At 34.1% G+C, this 27,553-nt stretch overlaps 1 protein-coding gene across 1 annotated transcript in view; it reads left to right on the forward strand.

Moving 5' to 3' along the window:
• The window catches only part of LOC102404920 (sodium/hydrogen exchanger 2-like), a 61,226-nt gene that overhangs the window by 6,094 nt on the left and 27,579 nt on the right, over nucleotides 1-27,553 (forward strand). The window contains exon 4 of the mRNA XM_044936482.2: nucleotides 22,754-22,971. Within this exon, the coding sequence (XP_044792417.2) occupies nucleotides 22,754-22,971 (218 nt within the window). The remainder of the gene's footprint in view (nucleotides 1-22,753; nucleotides 22,972-27,553) is intronic.

The following is a 27,553-nucleotide window of genomic DNA, read 5'->3' on the forward strand; positions in this document are numbered from 1 at the left end:
ATTCTGACTGGTGTGAAATGGTACCTCATAGTGGTTTTGATTTGCATTTCTCTGATAATGAGTGATGTTGAGCATCTTTTCATGTGTTTGTTAGCCATCTGTATGTCTTCTTTGGAGAAATGTCTATTTAGTTCTTTGGCCCATTTTTTGATTGGGTCATTTATTTTTCTGGAGTTGAGCTGTAGGAGTTGCTTGTATATTCTTGAGATTAGTTGTTTGTCAGTTAAGAATCAGGAGAGTTTCAGAGGAAACACATAATTCTGACAACATTGTTTTCCTTGTTTCTTTCACGACTCACCACATTGTCAAGTTCTTTAAAAGTGCAGGGTGCTCAAAAGAAGGAAGCCACTTAAATGATACTATATTACAACTTTGGAAAATGTCCTAGATTAAAAGAATTTAAATTGCCCCATCCAATTCCTTTTTTGGATTTTTTCTACATGTCTTTCATTAATAGTAATACAAACAATAAAAATCAAAGACAATTTAAAACACAAACTACATCTCTCAACAAATTAAAATGCAATCACCCAGAGAGATGCTGGATAGAATCCTTGCTTTCAACCTAGAACATTTTATTTAAAACAAACTAACTTCAATCACTATTTTATGACATTTCTCATGTACAGTAAGTCCTTTGAGAACTAAGAGTAACCTCAAGTTAAATGGCATTAGTTCTAAAGAACTTAATTTTGGCAAAAACCATTACAATATTGTAAAGTAATTAGCCTCCAATCAAAAAAATATTTAAAAAGATTGATTTTTTTTAAAAAAATATTTATTTTGATTGGAGGCTAATTACTTTACAATATTGTAATGGTTTTTGCCAAAATTAAGTTCTTTAGAACTAATGCCATTTAACTTGAGGTTACTCTTAGTTCTCAAAGGACTTACTGTACATGAGAAATGTCATAAAATAGTGATTGAAGTTAGTTTGTTTTAAATAAAATGCTCTAGGTTGAAAGCAAGGATTCTATCTAGCATCTGTCTGGGTGATTGCATTTTAATTTGTTGAGAGACGTAGTTTGTGTTTTAAATTGTCTTTGATTTTTATTGTTTGTATTACTATTAATGAAAGACATGTAGAAATAATCCAAAAAAGGAATTGGATGGGGCAATTTAAATTCTTTTAATCTAGGACATTTTCCAAAGTTGTAATATAGTATCATTTAAGTGGCTTCCTTCTTTTGAGCACCCTGCACTTTTAAAGAACTTGACAATGTGGTGAGTCCTGAAAGAAACAAGGAAAACAATGTTGTCAGAATTACTTGTTTCCTCTGAAACTCTCCTGATTCTTAACTTTCTTATAACTCTAATATATTTTATTTTGGATTAGGAATATGAGAATCTTTCAGGGTTATATCTGACAATCTTGTTTCTTTTGAGTGCTAAGGATATTGGAAAAAAGACCTTCCTTTATTTTTATGGAGGTAGTTTAGCAAAATTATTAAATGATTAATTCAGACCATCTTAGGTTAACACTTTATATGCATTTTTGTTATCTTAAAAGGTATTTGAAAACCTAGAGAGGTTGGAGGTGGGAGGCAGATTTAGGAGGGAGGGGACATATGAATGCCTATGGCTGATGCATGTTGATGTGTGGCAGAAACCAACACAACATTGTAAGGCAATTATTCCCCAATTAAAAATAAAGACTTTTTTTAAAAAGAAAAAAAAAGGTATTTGTGTAAATATCCTTTAAATATATATATATCTTTATAAACTTTGTGTTATATGCAAAACTTTGTCTTACTTAAAGTGAAATTGTTTTGAATATAGTTGAAAAAGAAGAGCACAAGTATGATTTAAAGTATTTGGGAAAATCTTTTCCTAAGATATTGTATTAATTGGAAAATTAATTATGCTGAAAACACTGGATTAAGAAATGGAACTCCAAAATTTATGTCACATAAATGACCAAATAAATAAGTATTTAAACTTGTAATAAAATGAGCAGAATGATAATTCAACTAACTGTCAAATCATAGATTTTAAATATTAAATACATTTGAAAAATTAATTTATTTTTTTGTGATGGAAATAGAAAACCTCCTCCAAAACCTTCTGAGTTTCAGTTACTCTATCTGTTAAAAGTAGATGATAATATCTACATTACAGAATGATTGTAATAAATGAAACAGTATATTAACTGAATGACTATTTAAATATATAAACAGCAAATTTTAGACATTATGTAGTTATTTATTGATTGAATCACTGTGTTAAGCATGAAACAAAAGTATAATCATAGTCACAATGTCACTTTTGGAAGATTTTCCCTTCCTTTCAATTTGTTGCACTATCCAATACGAAAATGTAGCACAAAACACTTACACTCAGTCAATTATTAGTCATTTTTTTCATAAATGAGCTATGTATAAATCAAGTTCTGCCTGAAGGATTACTGATTTTTAGAATGTTCAATATCATTGATTTTTCTTGTTGTTGAAATCGAAATGAGGATGCAATTTTACTGTGAGAAAAGTAATTAAAATATATTAGAATTCTATACATCTGTGTACAATATTGTAACGTAATTAGCCTCTAATTAAAATAAATAAATTAAAATATATATATATATATATATATATTAGAATTATGAGGTTTAAGACTATTCTTAGCCTAAAAGCATAAGGCATCAGTCTTAATGATGGGTGCTTTTAACAGGGGTATATTGCATCCATTATAGGACTCATTTTTGTTCCTTTTCAACAATTCATTGTTTCTGAAGTCAATAAGTACACATTTACTGATATCTTAAAATAGGTTTTGTTATATTTTGTTGCCTCCTACTTTAGAAATTTTTTCATAAAATAAAATCTGCTCATCAGAAGTACCAATTGCTATATAAATTTATTTTATAAATTACCAAATTTATTTATTTATTTATAAAAGTTCCAATTTATTTATAAATATTAAATTATTATACCTTTATGTATAAATTTATAGAAAATTAAATATAATTTAATGATTCTTTGAGAAGAATATTCAAGTCTAGATTTCTATTAGACACTTGATAATATGTTTTTTATCACCATTGTATTTTGTTACATTTTTTAACTTTTATTTATTTATTTTTGTTACATTTTTTAAAAACTTAACAAATGTGAGTTTGCTTCTCTGAGCTTCAAATTGTTCTGTATTTCATTCAAAAAATTGTTTGCTATTGTTGCCTATCAGCATAGGTGGAGAACAATGTTTTTATTTTTATTTTTTATTTTATTTTTTAACTTTACAATATTGTACTGGTTTTGCCATATATCAACATGAATCCACCACAGGTATACACGTGTTCCCCATCCTGAACCCTCCTCCCACCTCCCTCCCTGTACCATCCATCTGGGTCATCCCAGTGCACCAGCCCCAAGCATCCAGTATCGTGCATCAAACCTCTACTGGCAACTCGTTTCATATATGATATTATACAGGTTTCAATGCCATTCTCCCAAATCATCCCACCCTCTCCCTCTCCCACAGAGTCCAAAAGACTGTTCTATACATCAGTGTCTCTTTTGCATACAGCAAGAGAACAATGTTTTTAATTAACTTTGGTTGGGTCAGACAGCTATGACTGCCTAATATTGTTTTTGAGAATCTCAGAAAATAGTAGGCATTGTTATTTTTAAATTAATCTCCAAAATATATTGGCATTGTTTTATATGTCAGATTGACATCACTGTTTGGCATAGGAGACAAATAAGTTTTATAAACAATTAACAACCATTTGTTGGCCCTGTAGATAGTATTGCTTTCCTGGTGGTTCAGATGGTAAAGAATCCACCTGCACTGTGGGAGACCTAGGTTCAATCCCTCGGTTAGGAAGATTCCCTGGAGAAGGGAAAGGCTACCCACTCCAGTGCTCTGGCCTGGATAATTCTATGGATTTTATAGTCCATGAGATCACAAATAGTAGATAGTATTATTAACAAGGTTATAGTGTAGAAAATAGCAGACCAATTAATTTCTCATCTTTCACCCTTATATTGTAGAGCTTCCCTGGTGGCCTAGATGATAAAGCATATTTAAATGCAGGATTATGTTCTCTACAGAAAATTATTTGTGCAATTAGCTTGTTTGTGATTTCTATTCAGGAGCTTGTACAAAATTATTTTACATTCTAATAAAAATGAATAATTATAGCTAAAATACTCAAAGGGCATTCTTTTTATATACTGTTTTATTCACCCTGTCATGAAAAAAAAATCCTCTAAATTTTGTAAAAAGAGATACTATAGAACATGAAGATTTAGAAATAAGTTTTCACATAATGACAAATACTATTTTTGTGAGATCAGAAATACATTAAAGTTATTTTCATGCATTTGATGTGAACTACAAAGCTAAGGTGTTAGAATTTAGGAATGTTCTAGCTTAAGGCTCCAATTCTATAATGGGTTTGACCTGTACCAGTTTGTAATTACATAACTTATTTTTTTCACAATATAATAATGCTCTATCAAAGAAAGTGTCAACAATCAGCAAAGAATGCCCTATATAATGAAGTTTATATATTGTATTATAACTTTCCTTCACTTTCAAAACTGTTCAAATCTAATAGAAATTCCTTTTTGTTTGCTCAAATGCTAAAACTCTATGCTGTAAAGCATAGTTCTCTTTCACTTTTGGAAAGAGTTTTTGTTTTTTTTTTTCCTAACCAACTGGCATGCAGATGGATTTCGTTTTCAACTGTGATCTTCATTATCTATAGATTCCAGATAAGTACCTTCTAATTACTTTCTAGCCTAGTTGGACAATTTAAATACTAAACCTAAATTTAAAGTGAAGTCCTAGCTCAAAGTATGTACATAAATAAAATAAAATATTATAGCTACAGCCCATGTTATATTTTTGTGGTTGATACTATTAATCTGAGAATATTCCTTAAAATATCAAATGTTAATAGAATCATAGAGTTTCTTTAAAATGTAAATTTCTTCTATTTCTTTTGAAATGTATCAAGCCTATACACCTTTGTCATTTGGAGTAACAGACAGGATACTTGCACATTTAACCACTGATATTAGAGCAAACAATTGAATTGGGAATCATGAAAATGTTTCTGCTTACCAGTTCCACTGTTTTAATTCAAAATTTCCAAGACTGAAATAGAATAGTTTCTGTTAGCTGTCTTTAGCAAAACTTCTCTGGCCTACCTAGCTTACTCAGTTTTGAAATTTCAATCCCAACAATGTTCTCAGGAAAGAACCAGTGCCTTTGTGCTGAGAATGATATAAGAAGCAAGATCTGTAGAGAGACTTGCACACAGTAGAGACTCAATTGTCTCTTTTCGAATGAATGCACACATGAATGCATAAATGACTAGGGAAATTTTGGATGAGACATCATGAAACCACTTCTGTAAAAGAAAGTACTTGTATTGATCATGTTTTTATGACTCATAAACAACCTGACCTATAGAGAAATGGATCAAGGAAGTGAGAAAATGGCTTTAAGTATCTCATACTTAAGGAGGAAAGTAAAATTAATTCCCTAAAGATCTGTAAAGAGTCGATGACAGACATGACATTTTATTCTAGAATTTACCTACTAAGAAACTCTTTTACTCATAAGGCAATCAATATTCAAACCTTTAAAATTCAGTTTAGTCTTAAAGACTGAGAAATTTTATTGAGTTCATCAACAAGGCTAATTATATTAAGAGAGAAAAGACTTGGAAATTATCTATGATTTTTATTTTTACATCTTATTTATGTGTTAGATTTTTACCCATGCATGACTTCAAGAGTTTATGCATTGCTGTGACTTCTGCACAAAGGGACTAAAATAGCCTAAGAAAATGTGTTGTTTTTGTTTTTTTTTTTAGAAAATGTGTTTTCATGTTGTGAAATACTTCACAGTGATATGAAGTGAAGAGAGTGTTAGTCACCCATTCATGTTTGACTTTTGTGACCACCCATAGACTATAGCCCCATAGGCACTTCTGTCCATGTACTGGAGGAAGTAGCCATTCCTTTCTTCCCTTGAATGGCAGTAGTCATCCGACCCAGGGAGATCTTTGGGGACCTTCCCAAGCCAGGGGTTGAAACTACGTCTCTTATGTCTCCTGCTTTGGTAGGAAGAGTCTTTACCTGCTGAGAAACCAATATAGGCCTAAAATATTCAAAGTGTGGTTCAGGAACTCTTGTGTACTGTGCTGTGCTAAGTTGTTTTAGTTGTTTCTGACTCTTCACGACCCTGGGCTTCCCTGATAGCTCAGTTGGTAAAGAATCCACCTACAATGCAGGAGACCCGGTTCAATTCCTGGGTTGGAAGATGCCCTGGAAAAGTGATAGGCTACCCAGTCCAGTTTTCTTGGACTTCCCTTGTGGCTCAGCTGGTAAAGAACCCGCCTGCAAAGCAGGAGACCTGGCTCGATCCCTGGGTCTGAAAGATCCCCTGATGAAAGGAAAGGCCCCACTCCAGTATTCTGGCCTGGAGAATTTCATAGACTGTATAGTCCATGGCGTCGCAGAGAGTCGGACAGGACTGAGTGACTTTCATTTTCCCTTTTCTTTGTGATCCTATGGACTGTAACCTGCCAGATTCCTCTGTCCATGGGATTCTCCTGACAAAGTCAGCAAGGAACTATATCTCCTCCAGCTGTATCACATTTTCTCTTTAAATCAAACAAATCTAAAGTGAATTGAGAAATGTAAGATGTCAATTAAATGTTTTCCCTTTAATTAAATTTTAATAGTGATTCTTTAACCTTAAAAATTCATGTGATTAGTCTAATAGATTTGCTTTTAAAGAATTATAACCCTGCATAGCAATCCAGAAAGCCAAAGCAATTAAAAAGAATTGCTTTGAAAAATCAAACTTTTTTATTCTCTGTGACATTTAAGCAATAAATCTCTAAAAAACTAAAGGACCAACCACCTAAGTCATGAGAAATGAAAGTTACAAAATTGCAAATTCTTTTTGAGTGACACTTTTTATGGAAAAGATTTTTTCAGAAAATAAGTACTCATAAACTAATGAGTTCTTCTAAAGAAACATAATCAAAAAATGTTTTGTACAATCAAATAAATGTTCCTACTCAATGTATCCCCCTCCGACAAATCTTAAGTTGCTCAAATTATACTAATTCCTTAAAGACCTGAATCACTTCTTCATGAAGACAGTATCACTCATAGAAATTTATTTGTAACTTTGTCTTAACTCTAGTCACATCTGCCTTGTGTCATGGCCACTCATTTAGATGTTTCTCCCCCACAAATATTAGCTAATATTCATTGAGCATTTCCAGTATGTCAGACATTATGCTTATTGCTTTACATACCTTTTCTTGTTTAATTCTCATGGCAATTGCATCAGTTAGGCATTTATTTTGCCCATTTTACAGACCAGAAAACTCAAATTTAGAAGGATTAACTAATTTGCCTAAGGTTATGCCCCCTGGCAACTCTAAGAGCAGGGATTCACTCACACATCTGTCTGACTGCAGACCCCAATGCCTTAAAAAGTGAAAGTGTTTGTTGCTCAGTGGTGTCTGACTCTGTGACCTCATGGACTGTAGCCTCAAAATGGATTAAAGATCTAAATGTAAGACCAGAAACTACAAAACTTCCAGAGGAAAACATAGGCAAAACACTCTCATAACACTGTAACATAAATCACAGCAAGATCCTCTATGACTCACCTCCAAGAATAATGGAAATAAAAGCAAAAATAAAGAAATTGACATAATTAAACTTGAAAGCTTTTACAGAGTGAAGGACACTGTAAAACAAGGTGAAAAGACAGCTTTCAGAATGGGAGAAAATAATAGCAAATGAAGCAGCTGACAAGGAATTAATCTTAAAAATATACAAGCAGCTCATGCAGCTCAATACCAGAAAAATAAACAACCCAATAACAAAATGGGCCAAAGAACTAAACAGACATTTCTCCAAAGAAGACATACAGATGGCTAACAAGCATGAAATGATGCTCAACATCACTCATTATCAGAGAAATGCAAATCAAAACCACAATGAGGTATCATTTCACACCGGTCAGAATGGCTGCTATCCAAAAGTCTACAAACAATAAATACTGGAGAGGGTGTGGAGAAAAGGGAACCTTCTTACACTGTTGGTGGGATTGCAAACTTGTATAGCCACTATGGAGAACAGTGTGGAGATACCTTAAAAAAATTGGAATAGAACTGCCATATGACCCAGCAATCCCACTGCTGGGCATACACACTGAGGAAACCAGAATTGAAAGAGACACATGTATCCCAATATTCATCACAGCACTGTTTACAATAGCTAGGACATGGAAGCTAGGACATGTTCATCAGCAGATAAATGGATAAGAAAGTTGTGACACATATACACAATGGAATATTAACTCAGCTATTAAAAAAAAACACACACACACATTTGAATCAGTTCTAATGAGGTAGATGAAACTGGAGCTTATTATACAGAGTGAAGTAAGTCAGAAAGAGAAACATCAATACAATATATTAATACATATATATGGAATTTAGAAAGATGGTAATGATGATCCTATATGTGAGACAGCAAAAGAGACACATATAAAGAACAGACTTTTTTACTCTGTGGGAGTAGGCAAGAGTGGAATGATTTGAGAGAATAGCATTGAAACGTGTATATTGCCATATGTGAAATAGATGACCAAAGTCCGATGCATGAAACAGGGCACTCAAATCCAGTGCACTGGGACAACCCAGAGGGATGGGATGGGGAGGGAGGTGGGAGGGATTTCAGGATGAGGGACACGTGTACACCCATGGCTGATTCATGTCGATGTATGGCAAAAGCCAGTACATTATTGTAAAATAATTAGCCTCCAATTAAAACAAATAAATCAACAATTAAAAAAAAAAAAAAAAAAAAAAAAAAAAAAACGTTCCATCCAATAAAACCAAAGGAAAAACTTCCACTCCCAGCACTACAGGACCTCCAGCTCACAGGATGTATAAGTCAGTTTGCTACCACTTATTACTAATAGCTATATTCTGGATTAAATAGATTTTGTGTGATGGTCTGTGAATACAACCGTAATTCATAACATTGATGCTTTCAAATTCTAAATATCGACTTTTGAGATGCATTTCATTCATAAATGAATGTTTGTAGATAGTTTGTATCCTGCTCATGTCTAGTCCCTTGAAAACGCAAAGTACACAGAGCATGGTTTTGTGTTACAAATAATCATTATTTACTAGTTGTGTTTCTATTCTTTTAATTTGTGTTGTATTTATTTTTATTTTTTATTATTTTTGAGATCCAGTCCAAGAAACAGCAACTATTATTTGATAGATAAATTCTGGAGATTTTGGAATAAAAGGGTTCCAGAATATATTTCAATAAATGAAATAGTCATTGTAAAACTAACATATTCATGTTTTTGTGTTTGAAAATATAGCTCACTATTCATTATAATTAAATTGTTTTTAGTATGATTTTAGTATGATGAGGGTAATTTGTTTTTTTCAACTGAGGTAAAGATGGAGGACAATAGGTAGCATAGGATAGTGATTAAGACCATAGTGTTTGAAATTAAACAGATTTGGGTGAAGTCTCAGGTCTACTATTAATACTTAATAGCTCTGTGACTGTGTTGTATTAAAAATTAGATGTAAAGGGCTTAACAAAGTACCTGGTCCATGACAAGAGCTCAGTAAATGGTATATTATATTGTTGTATTCTGTTTTCTCTTCATCCTTGAGAATATGTGAGCCTTATACTCTATTAACTGTAATGAGAAGAAATCATACTCATTTCTGCCTACCAGATTTTCTCTTTAGGCCAGACACACATGGAACTGGTAACTTATAGTGTTGCTAGCTGTGTATGAGTTACACTATGTAACTTTGGAAAGTGGTTTCATTTTTTTTTTCTTATAAATTATTCTTATTCATTGCAAAATATTCACAAAATTGACAAAATTAAAAAAAAAATTCTAACCAAATATGCAAAGATAACCATAAGCAACATTCTGGTGGACATTCTTCCAGGTTTTTTTTTTTTTTCCTATGTATTATGGCATTTAAAAAGCATGATAAGAAATCCACTATAAAGAAGGGAAAGGGTTAGTTTTAATGATGGAACAGGCTGGTTCTATTTCTTTCAGGACAATGGGGCCAGGACTGTATTCAGGTTGAGTATAACATAATGGAGGTCTTTCACCAGTATAGACTGGCTTCTCTCTGCAAAGACGTATAAAGGTCATTTCTTTCTAAGCCATGACAGCTTTCTTTTCTCCATACACTGAAAAACACTGGGCTTATTATAACTTGTTATACTAGGCAAATTTTATACTTCACTAGTACATTGTTTTTTTAATTTTACTTAAATTGAATTATTTAAGAATTATCTAAGAATTACAACCCAATGCAACTGCTGACATTTACAGGGGGTACAGTGGAGCAATGGGCTTAAACCTGTTGTTATGATGTTTTTTTATCTTCTCAAGTTAAGATGTAACAGCAACCTGATTAAAATTAGATTTGAATAGGACAAAATAGTATACACTTTACATTGATTGAAAGTCTAAATCCATTCAAATATTAAAACTTCACTCGTATAAAAGCACAAAAATTCTCATTTCCTCACTCTTTTCAAATTAATGAAATGATTTACATGTAAAGCATTAATTGCTACATTTATTGCTTAATGTATCAGTATAGCAACCATACATTCAGAGTTTTATCTGATTTTAGTTATCTACCGATAATAGTCGATGCTTGTTCTGTCCACTTTTCAGAGTGAAATGCACTTCCTATTTATTCTTCTTCAAAATTAAAAAAAAATGTATAAAATGAAAACAAACTTTACAGCTAGAAGGAAACTTAAAGATAATTTAATATAACCCCCTCATTTTTCAGCTGAGGAAATCGATGTCCAGAAAGACCAAGAAATGTGCGTATGATTACATATTTGAATTTTTCACACAAGAGTATAACTAAGTTATCTCAACAAATCAGAGTCTCGTCTACTTTTAAAGAGTTCCTAGATAATTATTGATAAGTATGATCCCATTGCCATTTACTTTATTGTTTTGGGTTCGAGTTTATACACCGTTTTTGTGTCTCCTGTCTAGAGAATATCCTTTAGCATTTGTTAGAGAGCTGGTTTGGTGGTGCTGAATTCTCTCAGCTTTTGCTTGTCTGTAAAGCTTTTGATTTATCCTTCATATTTGAATGAGTTAAAAAAAAAAAAAAGGGTTCCTAGAGAAAATGATTCTACACAAAGTTCAGCCAATTAAAAAAAAAGTTAATTGTGGCAAAAATTACATAATATAATATTTACTATCTTAACTATTTTAAGTGTACAGTTCAGCAATATTAAATATATTCACATTCAGCCAGTTTTTTTTTTTTTTTTTTTTTGCTTCAACCTGTTTTGTAATCACCTTCTTGAGACCAAAAGCCATAATATTCTATTAAAAGGTTCAGTTGTCATTTTTGTGCTCTTGGAGTGACAACTCTAAGATGTGAAACAATAAATAGTGGATGAAGGCTGGTAATTTTGTAACTGTTACCTAAATATCAAACCATATCAAATACAGTATGACATTACAGTTAAAAGGCAAAAGAGAGATTGTTGTAGGAATAATAGCCAGATCATTAAAGATAATTATTTCTTTTGCTTTTTATATACTAGGATGAGACTAAAGAGAATTTTCACAAGCCATTTGAAATATTTTGTTTTGTGATAAAGTACAATTTTTGCATTTCATTCTTTCAAAGATGATTTAATTTCTATATATTTTATAAATTTTAGCATTATTATGAAACCATCAAGAAGATATTTCCCCAACATTTTATTATAGAAGCTTATGGAAACAAAGAATTATTGGTTTTGATTGGTTCTTGATACATAAAGATGCTTTTAGATATAGTTGAATCAATTAGTATATCAAATACTTTTCATAAAGGCATACTATGATTTCACTTAACTTCATTACTGAATACTGCATTGGGACTGAAGTGTAAACAGTCACATCGAGTGAGGGCTCTCTCAGGTTAAAATGAATTCCAGTCAAACTTTTTTCATTGTCCCCGAGACACACTTTAATTAAAAAAAAAAAAAAAAAAAAGCAGACAAGTATTTATGAGCTCCTATATTCTCAGTGCTGGAGGGTAGAAAAGGTAGAAGAGGAGGCTGGCTTCATGACTCTCTCAGCACTGAAGACCTAGAGCCTGTAGCATTCCCTGCCTGCTTCCTTGTTTTGCTTTCCATAATAATTTCTTTTAATCTTTAATGCCACTTGATATTGCAGATTCTTTTTTTAAACTTTGTATTGTGGTATAGCCAATTAACAATGCGATAGTTTTAGGTGAACAGTGAAGGGGCCTAGCCATGCATTCACATGTATGCATTCTCCCCAAAACTCCCCTCCCATCCAAGCTGCCACATAACACTGAGCATAGTTTCGGATTCATATTAACTTCTTAAATAGTGAAGACAATTTTAAACCAGCTACTCATTAAATCTTTTGTTACCAAACTCAGGTTCAGCTGCTTACATCTTGAAAGCCAGTACTGGGGACACAAGTGTTGGTTGGAAAGGAAAGTTCACTCTATTCAGGAGGCTGGCAACCTGGGTAGAAGGCAGACTTGTGTCCCAGAACCCATTCCAAAGATTCTACTCTAGTCATGAACGTTTTTAAAGGGGAAGCTAATCACAGTTAATCATTTCAGGATGGGATCAGAACCTTCATCACCTTTCACTGTGTGCAGACTTGCTGACTCTGTGTGATCTTTCTTTAGATGCTATCTCATTCATACAGTAACTGGGGAAAAAGTCTACTAATCAGTTAATTCTTCATTTTATTTTTCAGTCTAAGAAAAGAATCAACAAATAAGTAAGGCATTATGTGATCAAAAGATTTGGGAGATATGCTTGGGACAGAGATTAATGAAGTAGGGAGGCACCTGGTATAAAAGCTGAGTTAAAATATAGCTACTAAAGTGATGAAACAAAGGAACTCTTGCAAAGAGCTACTCCTTGCAAAAATCTGTTTTTTCTTGTTTTGTTTTGTTTTGTTTTGTTTTGTTTGCAAAGAGCTTCTTACAATTTGACAGTTAAATTAAGCGCCTAGTAACCCAAGTTACAGTGCTGGGTGTTACATACACAATTTGTGTACAAAGATAAAATTCCCTTTTAATTGTTAGAGCTTGCTGATACTTCAATACTGTATATAGTAAGGGTGAAAGCAGATAAGTGATTGAAATTAATAGTGTAATAAGTGATCTAAAAAAAAGAAAACACTGTTCTTTCTTTAAAATCCTTGTCATAGTATTTTTTAAAACTATTGTTAGAACTTTATTACTAAGTTTCTGTACTTCAAAAAATACTATTCCTCTCTCTTTTTAAAATATTTTGCTGAAAGAAAACTTTGGAGTTTTATAGTGAAAATAGAAATAAAGAGTAAAAAGGGGTGACCAAAAGTCTGTTGGGTGACAGCTGATAGTGAAGGGAAAATAAATCAAAGAAATAGGGATAGGAAACTTTATAAAGTAGATGCAAATCATTGCCAAATTAGCTTTTGAGGAGTACCAAACTACAAGAACACAAATGTAGTTTATGTAGGCAGGCTTCATTTGTTTTGCATGGAGAACTACAGGAACCATATCTGATTATTACCGGTAAAGATTTGACAGGGTTCTTTTCTGATACAAGTTTTAGATTTTAAATTCTAGTCCTAGTCATTACATAAAGAGGTAAATAGTTATAACAATTTTATAGCAATTTACTATTGCCCCATATAGAGTTTGTTATGTAAAGGGAAATCATAAGGTATGCAGAGTGTAAGAAATAAAACATACCTGAAATTGTTTGAGTCTAGTGAAGGCATATCTCATTTTATTGTGCTTCACTGTATTGCACTTTGCAGTTATTGCATATTTTACAAATTGAAGGTTTGTGACAATCCTGCACTGGGCAAGTCTATCAGCACCATTGATCTAATAGCATTTGCTCACTTCATGTCTCTGTGTCACATTTTGGTAATTCTTATAATATTTTGAACTCTCCACTAACAGAAATATTACAACTCACTGAAGGCTCAGTTGATGGCTAGCATTTTTAGCAATACCAGCTTTTAAAATTAAGGTATGTACAATTGATTTTCAGAAATAATAGTGTTGCATATGTAATAGGTTGCAGTACAAAGTAAACATAACTTTTTTTGTGCACTGGGAAACTACAGTCTGTGGGATTGCAAAGAGTCGGACATGACTGAGCAACTAACACTTGACTATATGGACGTTTGTAGGCAAAGTAATATCTCTGTTTTTTAATATACTGTCTAGGTGTGCATAGTTTTTTCCAAGTAATAAGTGTCTTTTAATTTCATGGCTTTAATCACTGTCCACAGTGATTTTGGAGCCCAAGAAAATAAAGCCTGCCACTGTTTCCCTTGTTTCCTCGTCTATTTGTTATGAAGTGATGGGACTGGATGCCATGATCTTTATTTTTTTGAATGTTGAATTTTAAGCCAACTTTTTCACTCTTCTCTTTAATATTCTTCAAGAGGCTCTTTAATTCCTCTTCATTTTCTGCCATTAGGATGTTGTCATCTGCATATCTGAGGTTATTGATATTTCTCCTGTAAATCTTGATTCCAACTTGTGCTTCATCCAGCTCGGCATTTCTCATGATGTACTCTGCATGTAAGTTAAACAAGCAGGGTGATAATATACAGCCTTGATGTACTCTTTTTACAATTTGGAACCAGTCTGACATTTGATGTCTGATTCTCACTGTTGCTTCTTGACCTGCATACAGGTTTTGAAGGAGGCAGGTAAGGTGGTCTGGTATTCCCATCTCTTTAAGAATTTCCCACAGTTGTGATCCACACAGTCAAAGGCTTAAGTGTACTCAACGAAGCAGAAGTAGATGGATGTTTTTCTGGAATTCTCTTGCTTTTTCTATGATCCAACGAATGTTGGCAATTTGATCTCTGGTTCCTCTGTCTTTTCTAAATCCGGATTGTATATCTGTAAGTTCTCATTCCACATACTATTGAAGCTTAGCTTGAAGCATTTTGAGCATGGCCTTGCTAGCATGTGAAATGAGAGCAATCGTGTGGTAGTTCGAATATTCTTTGGCATTGGTTTTCTTTGGGATTGGAATTTCAATTGACCATTCCCAGTCCTGTGGCCACTGCTGAGTTTTCCAAATGTTCTGGCATATTCAGTGAAGCACTTTCACAGCATCATCTTTTAGGATTTGAAATAGCCCAGCTTAAATTCCATCATTTTCACTAATTTTGCTCATAGTGATGCTTCCTAAGGCCCACTTGACTTCATACTCCAAGATGTCTGATGCTAGGTGAGTGATCACACCATTGGGTTCTCTGAGTCATTGAGATAATTTTGAAGAATTTTTCTGTGTATTCTTGTCCACTCTTCTTAATATCTTCTGCTTCTGTTATGTCCTTACTGTTTCTGTCCTTTATTGTGCCCACTTTTGCATGAAATGTTCCCTTGGTATCTCCAATTTTCTTGAAGAGATCTCTTGTTTTCCTCTATTTATTTGCATTGTTCACTTAAAAAGGCTTTCTTGTCTCTCTTTGTTATTCTTTGGAAATCTGCATTCATATGGGTTTATCTTTCCTTTTCTCCTTTGCCTTTCACTTCTCTTCTTTACTCAGCTCTTTGTAAGGCCTCCTCAGACAACTATTTTGCCTTTTTGCATTTATTTTTTTGGGGTATGGTCTTGATCACCACATCCTGTACAATGTCACGAACCTCTGTCCATAGTTCTCCAGGCACTCTGTCTATCAGATCTAATCCCTTGAATCTGTTTGTCACTTCCACTGTATAATCAGAAGGAATTTGATTTAGTTCATACCTGAATGGCCTAGTCATTTCCCATACTTTCTTCAATTTAAGTCTGAATTTTGCAATAAGGAGTTCATGATCTGAGCTGTTGTCAGCTCCCTGTCTTGTTTTGGCTGACAGTGTAGAGATTCTCCATTTTCGGCTGCAAATAATATAAATAATCTGATTGTTTTTACTTTCTGCTGATGTCCATATGTAGAGTCTTCTCTTGTGTTGTTGGAAGCGAGTGTTTGCTATGACCAGTTCATTCTCTTGGCAAAACTCTGTTAGCCTTTGCCCTGCTTCATTTCCAAGGACAAACTTGCCTGCTACTCCAGGTACCTCTTGATTTCCTACTGTTACCTTCCAGTCCCATATGAAGAAAAGGACATCTTTTGTTGTTGTTAGTTCTAGAAAGTCTCATAGATTTTCATAAAACCATTCAACTTCAGCTTTTTTGGCATTAGTGGTTGGGGCATAGACTTGGATTGCTGTGATACTGAATGGTTTGCCTTTGAAATGAACAAATATCATTCTGTCATTTTTGAGATTAGACCCAAGTACTGCATTTCAGACTCTTTTGTTGACTATGAGGGCTACTCATTTTTTCTAAGGGATTCCTGCCCACAGTAATAGATATAATGTCATTAGATAAATTCACCCATTCTGGTTCATTTTAATTCACTGAATCCTAAAATGTTGATGTTCACTTTTGCCATCTCCTGTTTGACCACTTCCAATTTACTGTGCTTCATGGACTTAAGATCCCAGGTTCCTACGCAATATTGTTCTTTACAGAATTGGACTTTATTTCTACCACCAGTCACATCCACAACTGGGTGTGGTTTTTGCTTTGCCTCCATCCCTTCATTCTTTCTGGGGTTATTTCTCCACTCTTCTCCAGTAGCATATTGGGCACCAGTAGCATATTGGGCACTTACTGACCTAGGGAGTTCATCTCTCAGTGACATATCTTTTTGCCTTTTCATCCTGTTCATGGGGTCCTCAAGGCAAGAATACTGGAGTGGTTTACCATTCCCTTCTCCAGTGGACCATGTTTTGTCAGAACTCTCCACCATGACCCATCTATCTTAGGGCCCTACATGGCATGGCATAATTTCATTAAATCAGACAAGGCTATAATCAAAGCAATCAGTTTAGTTAGTTTTCTTTAATTGTTGTTTCCATTCTGTCTGTCTTCTGATGGATAAAGATAAGACGCTTGTGGAAGCTTCCTGATGGCAGGGACTGGCTGTGGGTGAATCTGTGTCTGGGTCTGATGGGCATGGCCATGATTAGTAAATCTTTAATCCAATTTTCTGTTGCTGGGTGGGGCTGTGTTCCCTCCCTGTAGTTTTGCCTGAGGCCAAACTATGGTAGGCGCAATGGCAGTAATACCTCCTTCAAGAGGTATTATGCCAGGACTGTTGTATTCAGTGCCCCTGACCCCACGGCAGTCCTCTGTCAACCCATGCCACTGCTGGAGACTCCTGGACACTCATAGGCAAGCCAAGCTCAGTCTCTTGTGGGGTCACTGCTCCTTTCTCCTGGGTCCTGGTGTGCACAATGTTTTGTTTGTGCCCTCTAAGAGTCTGTTTCCCCAGTCCTCTGAACATTCTGTAATCAAATCCCACTGGCCTTCAAAGTCAAATTCCCTGGGGCTTCTCAGTCCCTTTGCCAGATCCCCAGGTTGGGAAATCTATTGTGGGCCCTAGAAATTTCACAACAAAACTTAAGTGATGTAATTGTTCTCCAGTTTGTGGGTTGTCTGCTCAGGGGCTCTATGGTGGGGCTCACACACCATGCCTTCCAGATCTGCTGCAGCCAGTGCCCCTGTCCCTGTGCCAGGCCACTGCTGACCCATGCCTCTGCAAGAGACACTTAAACACTCAAGGGTGAAAGGTTGTTGTTGAATCACGCAGAGACACCAGGATTCTTGGCCCCCAGAGGAGAAGAATTCAATCCAGGGCCAGAGACGAGGCTTGATCACTCAGAGCTTTTGTGGAATAAAGTTTTATTAAAGTATAAAGGAGATAGAGAAAACTTCTGACATAGTCGTCAGAAGGGGGCAGAAAGAGTACCCCCCTGCTAGTCTTCAGGTGGATGTTATATTTTCACTAGCAGTCTGTTAATGAAAGAAAGGAATGTCTTAAAACTCAGAATGGCACCAAGCCCCTCACCCATAAGATGCATTTTGGGATTATCTTGGCACCAAATGGTTCATCTGGGCCAGAAAATGATTAACTTGAATCTTGAAGAAGGGCAGATCACCATACAAATAGTTTAATTTACATAGATTAGGGGAACAATATCTGAATATAACATACTGGTTTGTCAAGTAGGTTCTGAGCCAAGAGGCAGAACCAACTTGAAGACAGAGTTTGGGGTAAATGCATAGTATATTAGCATAGCTTAAGGTAAACATTGCTATAAGAGAAATGCATTGATTATCTCTAGGTTTGAGAATAGTTAACTTCAGGTGAAACCAGGTGTCATTATGGCAACACAGTAAAACCTCTTTTTAAATTTGTATGGAAAAGGAAAAAAATATCACTAGTTTGTTTCCTCCTGCTGCTTAAGAGAGATAAAAATGTGACACTTGCAGGCTATTCCCTCCGTTTGGAGACCCCTGGCCTTCCTGACTGTTACCCTCTCAAGGGCATGTCTGAATGAGTCTCTTGTGGGGTCCTTGCGTCCTGGTGTTCATAAGGTTTTGTTTGAGCCCTCTGAACATCTCTGGTGGATATGGAGTTTGATTCTAAATGCTATGTCACCCCTCCTACCATCTTCTTGGCACTTCTCCTTTGCCCTTGGACATGGGTTATCTTTTTTTTTTGGTGGGACCCAACATTTTGTAAAAGGTTGTTCAGCAGTGAGCTGCAATTTTGGAGTCTTCAATGAAGAAGATTAGCACACATCCTTCTACCCTGCCATCTTGTTTAACACATTAGAAAGCAGAGCCATTACTTTGCTGACAAAGGTCCATATAGTCAAAGCCATGACTTTTACAGTAGTCAAGTATGAATGTGAGAGTTGGACCATAAGGAAGACTGAGCACCAAAGAACTGATGCTTTTGAACTGTGGTGTTGGAGAAGACTCTTGAGAGTCCCTTGGACTGCAAGGGGATCAAACCAATCAATCCTAAAGAAAATAAACCCTTAATATACATTGGAGGTACTGATGCTGAAGCTGAAGCTCCATGACTTTAGCCACCTCATGCATATAACTGACTCATTGGAAAAGACCCTGATGTTGGGAAAGATTAAAGGAAGGAGGAGAGGGGACGACAGAGGTTGAGATGGTTGAATGGCATCACTAACTCAATGGACATGAGTTTGAGCAAGCTCCAGGAGATGATGAAAGACAGGGAAGGTTGTTGTGCTGCAGCCCATGGGGTCACAAAGAGTCAGACATGACTGAGTGACTGAACAATAACATGGTAGAAGACAGACAAGAAAGAAAAATACAATTTATCTTTAAAAATAATTAATTTATATGCAAATTGTATTTCTAACTTAATATATGTACTGTCAGAGTGGCTTTTTTTTTTTTTTCTTAAGATCATAAAGTGATTTAGAGTAGGGACTTGTTTGGGGTGAAAATCACACAATGCACCATACCTCTCAGTAAATATTAAGCAGTTTATTAACTGTGAATTGCTTTAGATGTGGTCATAGTGTGTGTAAGTTGGCAATAATATATTCTGGGTAATATTTTAATTAGTTACCAAGCCTAAGATAATCAAAGATGCAAATGAAGAACTCTCTTGTGCCAAAAGACACCAGACAGCATGTAGTATTTCAGGGATTTCAGCTCATCCTCTATGTAAATCTTACTCTCTGAGATTTTCATTATTCTATTTCTCTCAAAGAATCACAAATTGACCCACAAGAATGGACATTTGTGGCTACTGAGCTGCTTTCTTTTCTTTCTTTCTTTTTTTTTTTTTTTAACAGAATAGGATATGAGAATAAAACCTGCATGTAACAGGTTGGAAAACAAGAAATTTATGATACTTATCAAGTAACCAAATGCTATTTTTAGAAAAAATTATTAAACATAGTGAAAGTATTAAGGGAATACATTCTCTTGAGTTTAATTAGCACTTGACAGTTCACTTAAAGCTTTTGATTCCCAATTATTTTAGATATTTCAAATATTATCCAGGAATTGTTTTAAAATATAAAAAATAAATAAATTTTCAATAGCCAAATAAAACTGGTCATTCATGAGACACCTACACTTATACAGGAACTCAGTTTTTGCCTTCAAAATTTGCCCAAAGAACTATAACTGAAAGGAAAATCCTACAAAAGATTGAGAGCAGATAGTTGTCTATTACATTTTAAAAGGCTGGTAATTTACTAGTTGACCAAGCCTATTTACCTAAAGTAGTTGAGAGTAAAATGAAAATAGAGCAATTAAAAACATTAAAAACTGTTGGCCTAGAACACTGAACTTCATCATGGAACTCTTCCAGTTTCTGGAAAAAAATCCAAAATTATTTAGAGAAGAAGGAAGGAACATTAGATAACAATGGCAGGAAAGACATCTCTTTAGAACTAAATTGACTAGAGAGAAAAATGCAACTTGAAAGAGAAAACCAACATATGTTGGTAACAATACTTGATTTTAAGTATAATAAATACTTTGAAATTATCTCTTCAAAAATTGAAATTATGAACTGAAAATTTTTTTTTATTTTATTTTTTAACTTTACAATATTGTATTGGTTTTTATGTAAGCTGTTGTGAGGAGAAAAGAAATGAAAAGTCAGAGAAGCTTCTTATTCTATTTCTTTCAAAGTGAAACAGTTAATATTGTTTCTTAAAAAAAAAAAAAAAGAGGGGTTTATATTGGGCTGATGCTGAATGTCAGAGTATTTCAATACCCAATTAATGATAGAAAAATAAAAAGCAAGTCAGTAAGAAAGGTAACCAACTTCTAAAACAAATGGAAAAGTAAAACATCATGTTGATTAAATATGTCACACTTAAAAAAACATTGATCATCATTCACACAAATGAAATATATTGTGTATATTTAAAATATATATCAAGGTGGTCAAGGACATGAGCTCTAGAGACTGATTAGATTCAGTCCCAGAGCTGCTACTTTCAAGCCAAGTGATCTTGAGAAAGTTATTTAATTTCTCCTGGCCTCATTCACCTGTGACATAGCAATAGTAACAATGTCTATCATAAATATTGTGAAAATTAACTGAGATAAAATAGATAAAATACCTGTAAGACATAGTTGCCACAAAATAAGCACATACATATATTAGCTACACTTACTGGCATTTTAAATCATTAACTATCTTAAATCAGTGTGCCTCTAACTGAATTCCCTGAGTTTAATCTGGCTGAAGCAATCCAAGAGGGCTTGTGGTAACTATAAGTAGAAATGTCAATCAGTTATTACTGATATTAAGGGAGCTGAAGGTGAATCAGTCTTTTAAACTCTCCTTTGTGAGTGCAGGTTTAACCAAAGCTGAAATGTTTAAAAATATTATTGGAGTATAGTACATTTACAATATTATGTTAGTTTTAAGTGTACCGCAAAGTGATTCAGTTATATATATATATATATATATATATATATATATATATATAATAGAAAAATAATGTATATCTATACATCTAGATCCTTGCTCAACACTGCTTTACCTACTACTTTGTGTTATTTGTATGGTAATCCTTTGACCATTTTCAGTGTAGATTGGTTTAAACTAAGGATTAGCAGCTGATGGTTTTTATACCTTGAGTATCACAAGATTTATTATTGCTTGTGTAGTCTGGACTAGTCCTGAGCAAAAATGTAGATCTACAAAGCTGACCCATATTCTTCTCTGACTGCATCTCAGATTCCCAGTTTGGCATTCTTACCCTTAAGGCTTTTAATGTGAGCCATTTTCTGGGAGTTTTGCATTTTGAAAGGTTGTATTAGAGGTAGTAGAACATGTTTCTTCTCTAAAATTCATGCAGTTGTGTGCATATCTATCACTCCTCCCCACGTCTTCAGCAGAGAGTAATTTAAAAATAATTTATCATGGGGTGGCAATAGGTTATTGCTCATCTCATATACAGTGTTTTTCTCCCTTCCCTGCTCCCCAGTTGTTAAGAAAATATCTAAATATCTGACCCTTAAATGAATAACAGTGGGAAGGCAATAAATCATTTTGGTGGATTGAAAGGTGCAACGAAATACTCTACAGTAAGGCTTGGAAAATATTATTCAACAGGAATATAACAACATAATCTTGAAAGCATAGTGAATCGAATAAAACAGTAAAACACTCCTCCCTGACTATCAAAAATTGCTTTATTTATAACAGTAGTGCTTTAGAGGCTACAAGTATGTGTTATTTCTCATATTAGCCCTTGCCTCTTAGCATATTTGCTGCCAACTAATTATTAGAACCTGTCAGTGCAACCCTATTTAAAGAAGACTGATTAGGCAATGGGCTTCCCTGGTGGCTCAGACTACAAAGAATTTGCCTGCAATGATGGCGACCTGGGTCTGAGCCCTGGGACAGGAAGATCCCCTGCAGAAGGGAGTGGCTACCCACTCCAGTATTCTTGCCTGGAGAATCCCATGGACAGAGGAGCCTAGTAGGCTAGGGTCCATGGCATTGCAAAGAGCCGGACAAAACTGAGTGACTAAACACTGAATGACTGACTTATTAGACAATGTTAAAGATGATAAAGCAGACACATTATTCTCAGCACACAAAAGGACACAGAAGCTGTCATTTATTTTGAAAATTAAGCGTTTGATTGTCTTAGAAATGTTATTGTATAAATTCTGAGGAAATGGCATTTTTTTTTTTTAATGTTCTGGAATGGAGTAAGGCATCTAGAGTAACAGAGATCCTAATTTAGTCCTCAACAACATTTGTGTGATCACTTTCCCTTAAAGTTAAATGCAAATATTTGCTTACACATTTTTTTCCTCTTCTTTAGAATTATTGCCTGTGCTATGAGCATGAAACGCTATGTGGAAGCTAACATTTCTCAGAAATCCCATACCACTATCAAGTACTTCATGAAGATGTGGAGCAGTGTTAGTGACACTCTTATCTTCATCTTCCTTGGTGTTTCTACCATTGGAAATAACCATGAATGGAATTGGCCTTATATTTGTTTCACTGTCATTTTCTGTCTTATTTGGAGAGCATTAGGTATGGTGAACATTGCTTTTTTATGTAAAATGTGTCAGCTTGCTTTGAGATTGCATTAGAAACAAGAAATTTAAAATTCCAATATGCTTTATTTGCTTTACTTCTCATAAGTAGACTGTTTTCTATTCTTCACTTATGCAGGGGCTCCATAATAGCAAGGTTAAGAAACTGGCTCTAAAATCAGACTGAGTTCAAATTCTAGCTTCACTACATAGCCTTTTGACTTTGAAAAAAATCATATAATCATGCTAGCAGTAACAGTCCTTAACTGTAAAATGAGAATCGTTGACACTATAAACTTTTGCCAACTATTGTGAGAATTATATGATATAATGTATTCAAAAAGTTTAGCATACAGCCTGGTACATCATAAATTCTCAGTAAACGTTAGCCTTTAGTACTACTATTATTGGGCTTTCCAGGTGACACCAGTGGTAAAGGATCTGCCTCCAATGCAGGAGATGCAAAAGACCTGAATTTGATCCGTAGATAGGGAAGATCCCTGGAGCAGGAAATGGCAACCCCCTCCAGTGTTCTTGTCTGGAAAATTCCATAGATGGAGGAGCCTGGCTGGCTGGCTGCAGTCCATGGGGTCACAAGGAGTTGGAAATGACTGAGTACCCACGCAGGCATGCAAACCCTCTTCTAACCCAGTGTTTACATTTTAAAAAAATATACTCCACTGGTACTGAAGTGAAATACACATGTAAGCATATTTTCCATCCTGAAAACATCACAGCTTCATTGTTACTTAAACTGAGCTGTCTCTTTAATCTTACACGTTGTAGTGTATATAGGAGTGCAGTTTATGGTTTATCATATTTTTTGACATTTCTATCTCTATTTTCCACATCCTTAACACATGAACAAAATCATTGTAGACCTTTCTTTGGAGACTATGAAAATTACCCTAGCAACACTAAGGGGGACATTAGGGAATTTGCTTGTAATTTTAAGAATGAATAATAAGACTGGCCAGGGTATGCTTTATTGTCTATTGAAATATATTTAGGTTGGCATTAACAGTGAAACTATAAGCTAAATGTTATGCAAGTTCACAGAAGGCAATTTCTAATTTATTCTGAGCCCACTGGAAAATCTCACTAGAATTATAAAATATTAATTTTAATCTAAATGTCTTTTTAAATAAAATTGAACAACAAGTCTACTTTGTGCTCATGTGCTATAAAAAATAGCTGATGGAAACAAAAATGCCAAGAATAACTGAAAATGTTTTCCTATAAAATGTTAAGACCTACAGTCTCCCAAAGCAATAGAAATAAAAGCAGAAATAAATGAATGGGACTGAATCAAATTTAGAAGCTTTTGCACAACAAAAGAAACCATAAGCAAAACAAAAAGACAGTCTATGGAATGGGATAAAATATTTGCAAATGGTGTGACTGACAAGGGATTAATTTCCAAAATATGCAAACAGCTTGTACAACTCAATGACAAAAAACAACTCAATCAAAAAATGGGCAGAAGACATAAACAGACATTTCTCCAAAGAAGACATACAGATGGACAATAGGCACATGAAAAGATGCTCAACATTGCTAATTATTGTTGTTCAGTCGCTGAGTCATGTCCAACTCTTTGCCACCCCATGGACTGTAGCACACCAGGCTCCTCTTTTCTCCACTATCTTCCTGAGTTTGCTCAAATTCATGTCCATTGAGTCAGTGGATGCTAATTATTAGAGAAATACAAATCAAAACTACAATGAGATAGCATTTCACATTGGTGAAAATAACCATCATTAAAAATCTACAGATAACAAATACTGGAGAGGGGATTGAGAAAAGGGAAATCTCATTCACTTTTGGTGGGAATGTAAATTGGTACATCTACTATGGAGAATGATATGGAGTTTCCTCAGAAATCTAAAAACAAAGCTATCATATGATCCAGCAATCCCACTCCTGGGCATATATCTGGAGAAAACCATAATTCAAAAAGGTACATGCACCCCAGTGTTCATTGCAGCACTATTTATAATAGCCAAGACATAGAAGCAACATAAATGTCTATTGACAGATGGATGGATAAAGAAGATTTGGTACATGTATACAATGGAATACTGCTCAGCCATAGAAGAGAATGAATACTATTTGCAGTAACATGGATGGACTTAGAGGTTATCATACCAAGTTTAGTATGTTTATATCATACTAAATTTATATCATATGATATCACTTAAATGTAGAATTTAAAATGTGATACAAATGAACTTATTTATGAAACAGACTCACAGACATAGAAAGAGATCTATAGTTACCAAAGGGGAAAAGGGAGGGAAGAGGAATAAATCATGAGTTTGGGATTAGCAGATACAAACTACTATATATAAAATAAACAACAGTATCCTACTGTATAGTACAGATAATTATATTCAATATCCTATAATAAACCATAATGGAAAAGGACATGAAAAAGAATATATATATGTATAAGTGAACCACTTTGCTGTGCAATAGAAAATAACACAACACTATAAATCAACTATATTTAATTGAAAAAAAAAGAGTAGTAAAATTTTAAGGCCTAGTAAGAGCAAACATTAAAGATGAACACCAGGATTTCTATAGATTTGTAAATGTATCTTTTTTAATTTATTAATTTTTTATTGAAGGATAATTGCTTTACAGAATTTTGCTGTTTTCTGTCAAACCTGAACATGAATCAGCAATAGGTATACATATATCCCCTTCCTTTTGAAACTTTGTGTGAAAATTCATGAGATGAAACAAATCCTCTGTCCAATACCATTTTATTTCTAAATTATAATGTGTAGAAAATTGCGACATCTGGTATGAGAAGAGAAAAAGAAAAGATCTTTATCATAAATCAATGAAGTATCTGTACTTCCTTTAAGCCTTGACATCATGATTTAGGTTAATTTTGTGCCTAAATAGACAGAGGAAAGATGAGCTAAATACAGGCAATAGGAGGCCATATTTTTCCCCCCTTTGGATTTTAGCTATATTAAATGATGTATATTTTTTGTAAGTCTGTTAAATTGGAAGGTTTCAGTGGAATATTTTCATTCCTTTGGTTTGGGAATCCACATAGAATGAATAATAAAATTATAAAGTCAGCATTCTGACAATGTCAATATGACTGAAGCAATTCACCTCAGTTGTCCAAAATGCAATTTGACTCAAAATATGCTGGATGAATTTCTATTTAATCAAAATGATAACTTGGCCTCAAATATAATGTCACTAGTCTTGAATTCTGGTAACTATACAGAATAAGAGTGATTAGAAATTTTATTACATACATTTAGGCATCATTGGAATGTATTAAATGTTCAAGTGTCAATAAAATAGTTATTATTAGAAATAATAATAATATAAACAGTCATGTATGGCTTTGGAAGGTTTTATCCAAAGTGTTAGGAATTATTTTCTCTGGATGGGTGGGAATATAGGTGCTATATGCTGCCTTTGCATATTTGTATTTTTCTCTAAAAGCTACCTTTACTTTTATAGTAATATGAAAGAAAATTAAAAGAGCTAAAGAGACGGTTTTTAAAAGATAATTAAAAGATCTTATACTTTCAGTGGACTTAGTTCTCATTTATTTTAATTATGACTGCTCTAATAATTTGACTATGCTTTCATTTTCTGGCACTGTTTAAAATATATTGATTGAATTAAAATGTTTTTAAAAACAGAAAAATGAACCAAGATTCTTAGTCATATACAGAGGCTGCAAGACTACACCCATGGCTCTCCAAATTGCCGATACCATACTACAATGAAGAGGATATGATATTTTTTCCAAACAAATCAATTTTGGCTAAATTTTCTGCTGGCCAACTTATTTCAGCTCAAATTTTGTGTAAGAATCCCTACTTTCAGCCCACTTGGCAAGGAATTTTGCCTTTTTGGTCTTGAGGTAAATTATCTGCTAAACTCATTCACAATAAGATACTCAAAACATAATCACTAGGAGTAAAATCTGTGGGACAAAAGTTTAACTGGCGCCCTTCAAATAGTACTGGCACATGAGAAAATACTTCTCTTGTGCTTAAGGCTACTTTTTGAGACTACCAACAAATGTGAGAAGTAAAAATCTTTGGCTGAGACTTGAATCTCAGAACTCTAGATTCTGGGTGACAGGGGAAAAAAAAAATCTTGTTTTTGAAGCCTTGAGGAATATGGAATCCTAGCTCATTAAAGATTAAAACCAACACAGGTCACATTACTTAACATTTAGTTCACTAGTTGGGTCTACTCACTAGCATTTATAAGACTGAAGAGAAATGTTATATTCTGTTTGTAGAGACTACATTTGCAGAATGCCCCGGATTAGTCCACATAGGCCTAAAGAAGAGAAATGCACTGCTTTCATTCTAAAAAAATGAAAAGAATCAAAGGAAAAAGCAAAACATAAACAATATAAAATGTAGCTGTTTAAAGAAAGCTCTCTGAGGAAATAAATCTTTTAATAGTTTAGCTCATTTAGACTTTTAAATTATTCATTACAAATCCTTAGAATTTCAATCTAGTTTAACACTATTATATTTGTAGCATTTCCTTCTGTTGATTAATTACTCAAGTATTCTTCTTAT

Source organism: Bubalus bubalis, chromosome X (genome assembly GCF_019923935.1).
Source record: "Bubalus bubalis isolate 160015118507 breed Murrah chromosome X, NDDB_SH_1, whole genome shotgun sequence".
Lineage (NCBI taxonomy): Eukaryota > Metazoa > Chordata > Mammalia > Artiodactyla > Bovidae > Bubalus > Bubalus bubalis.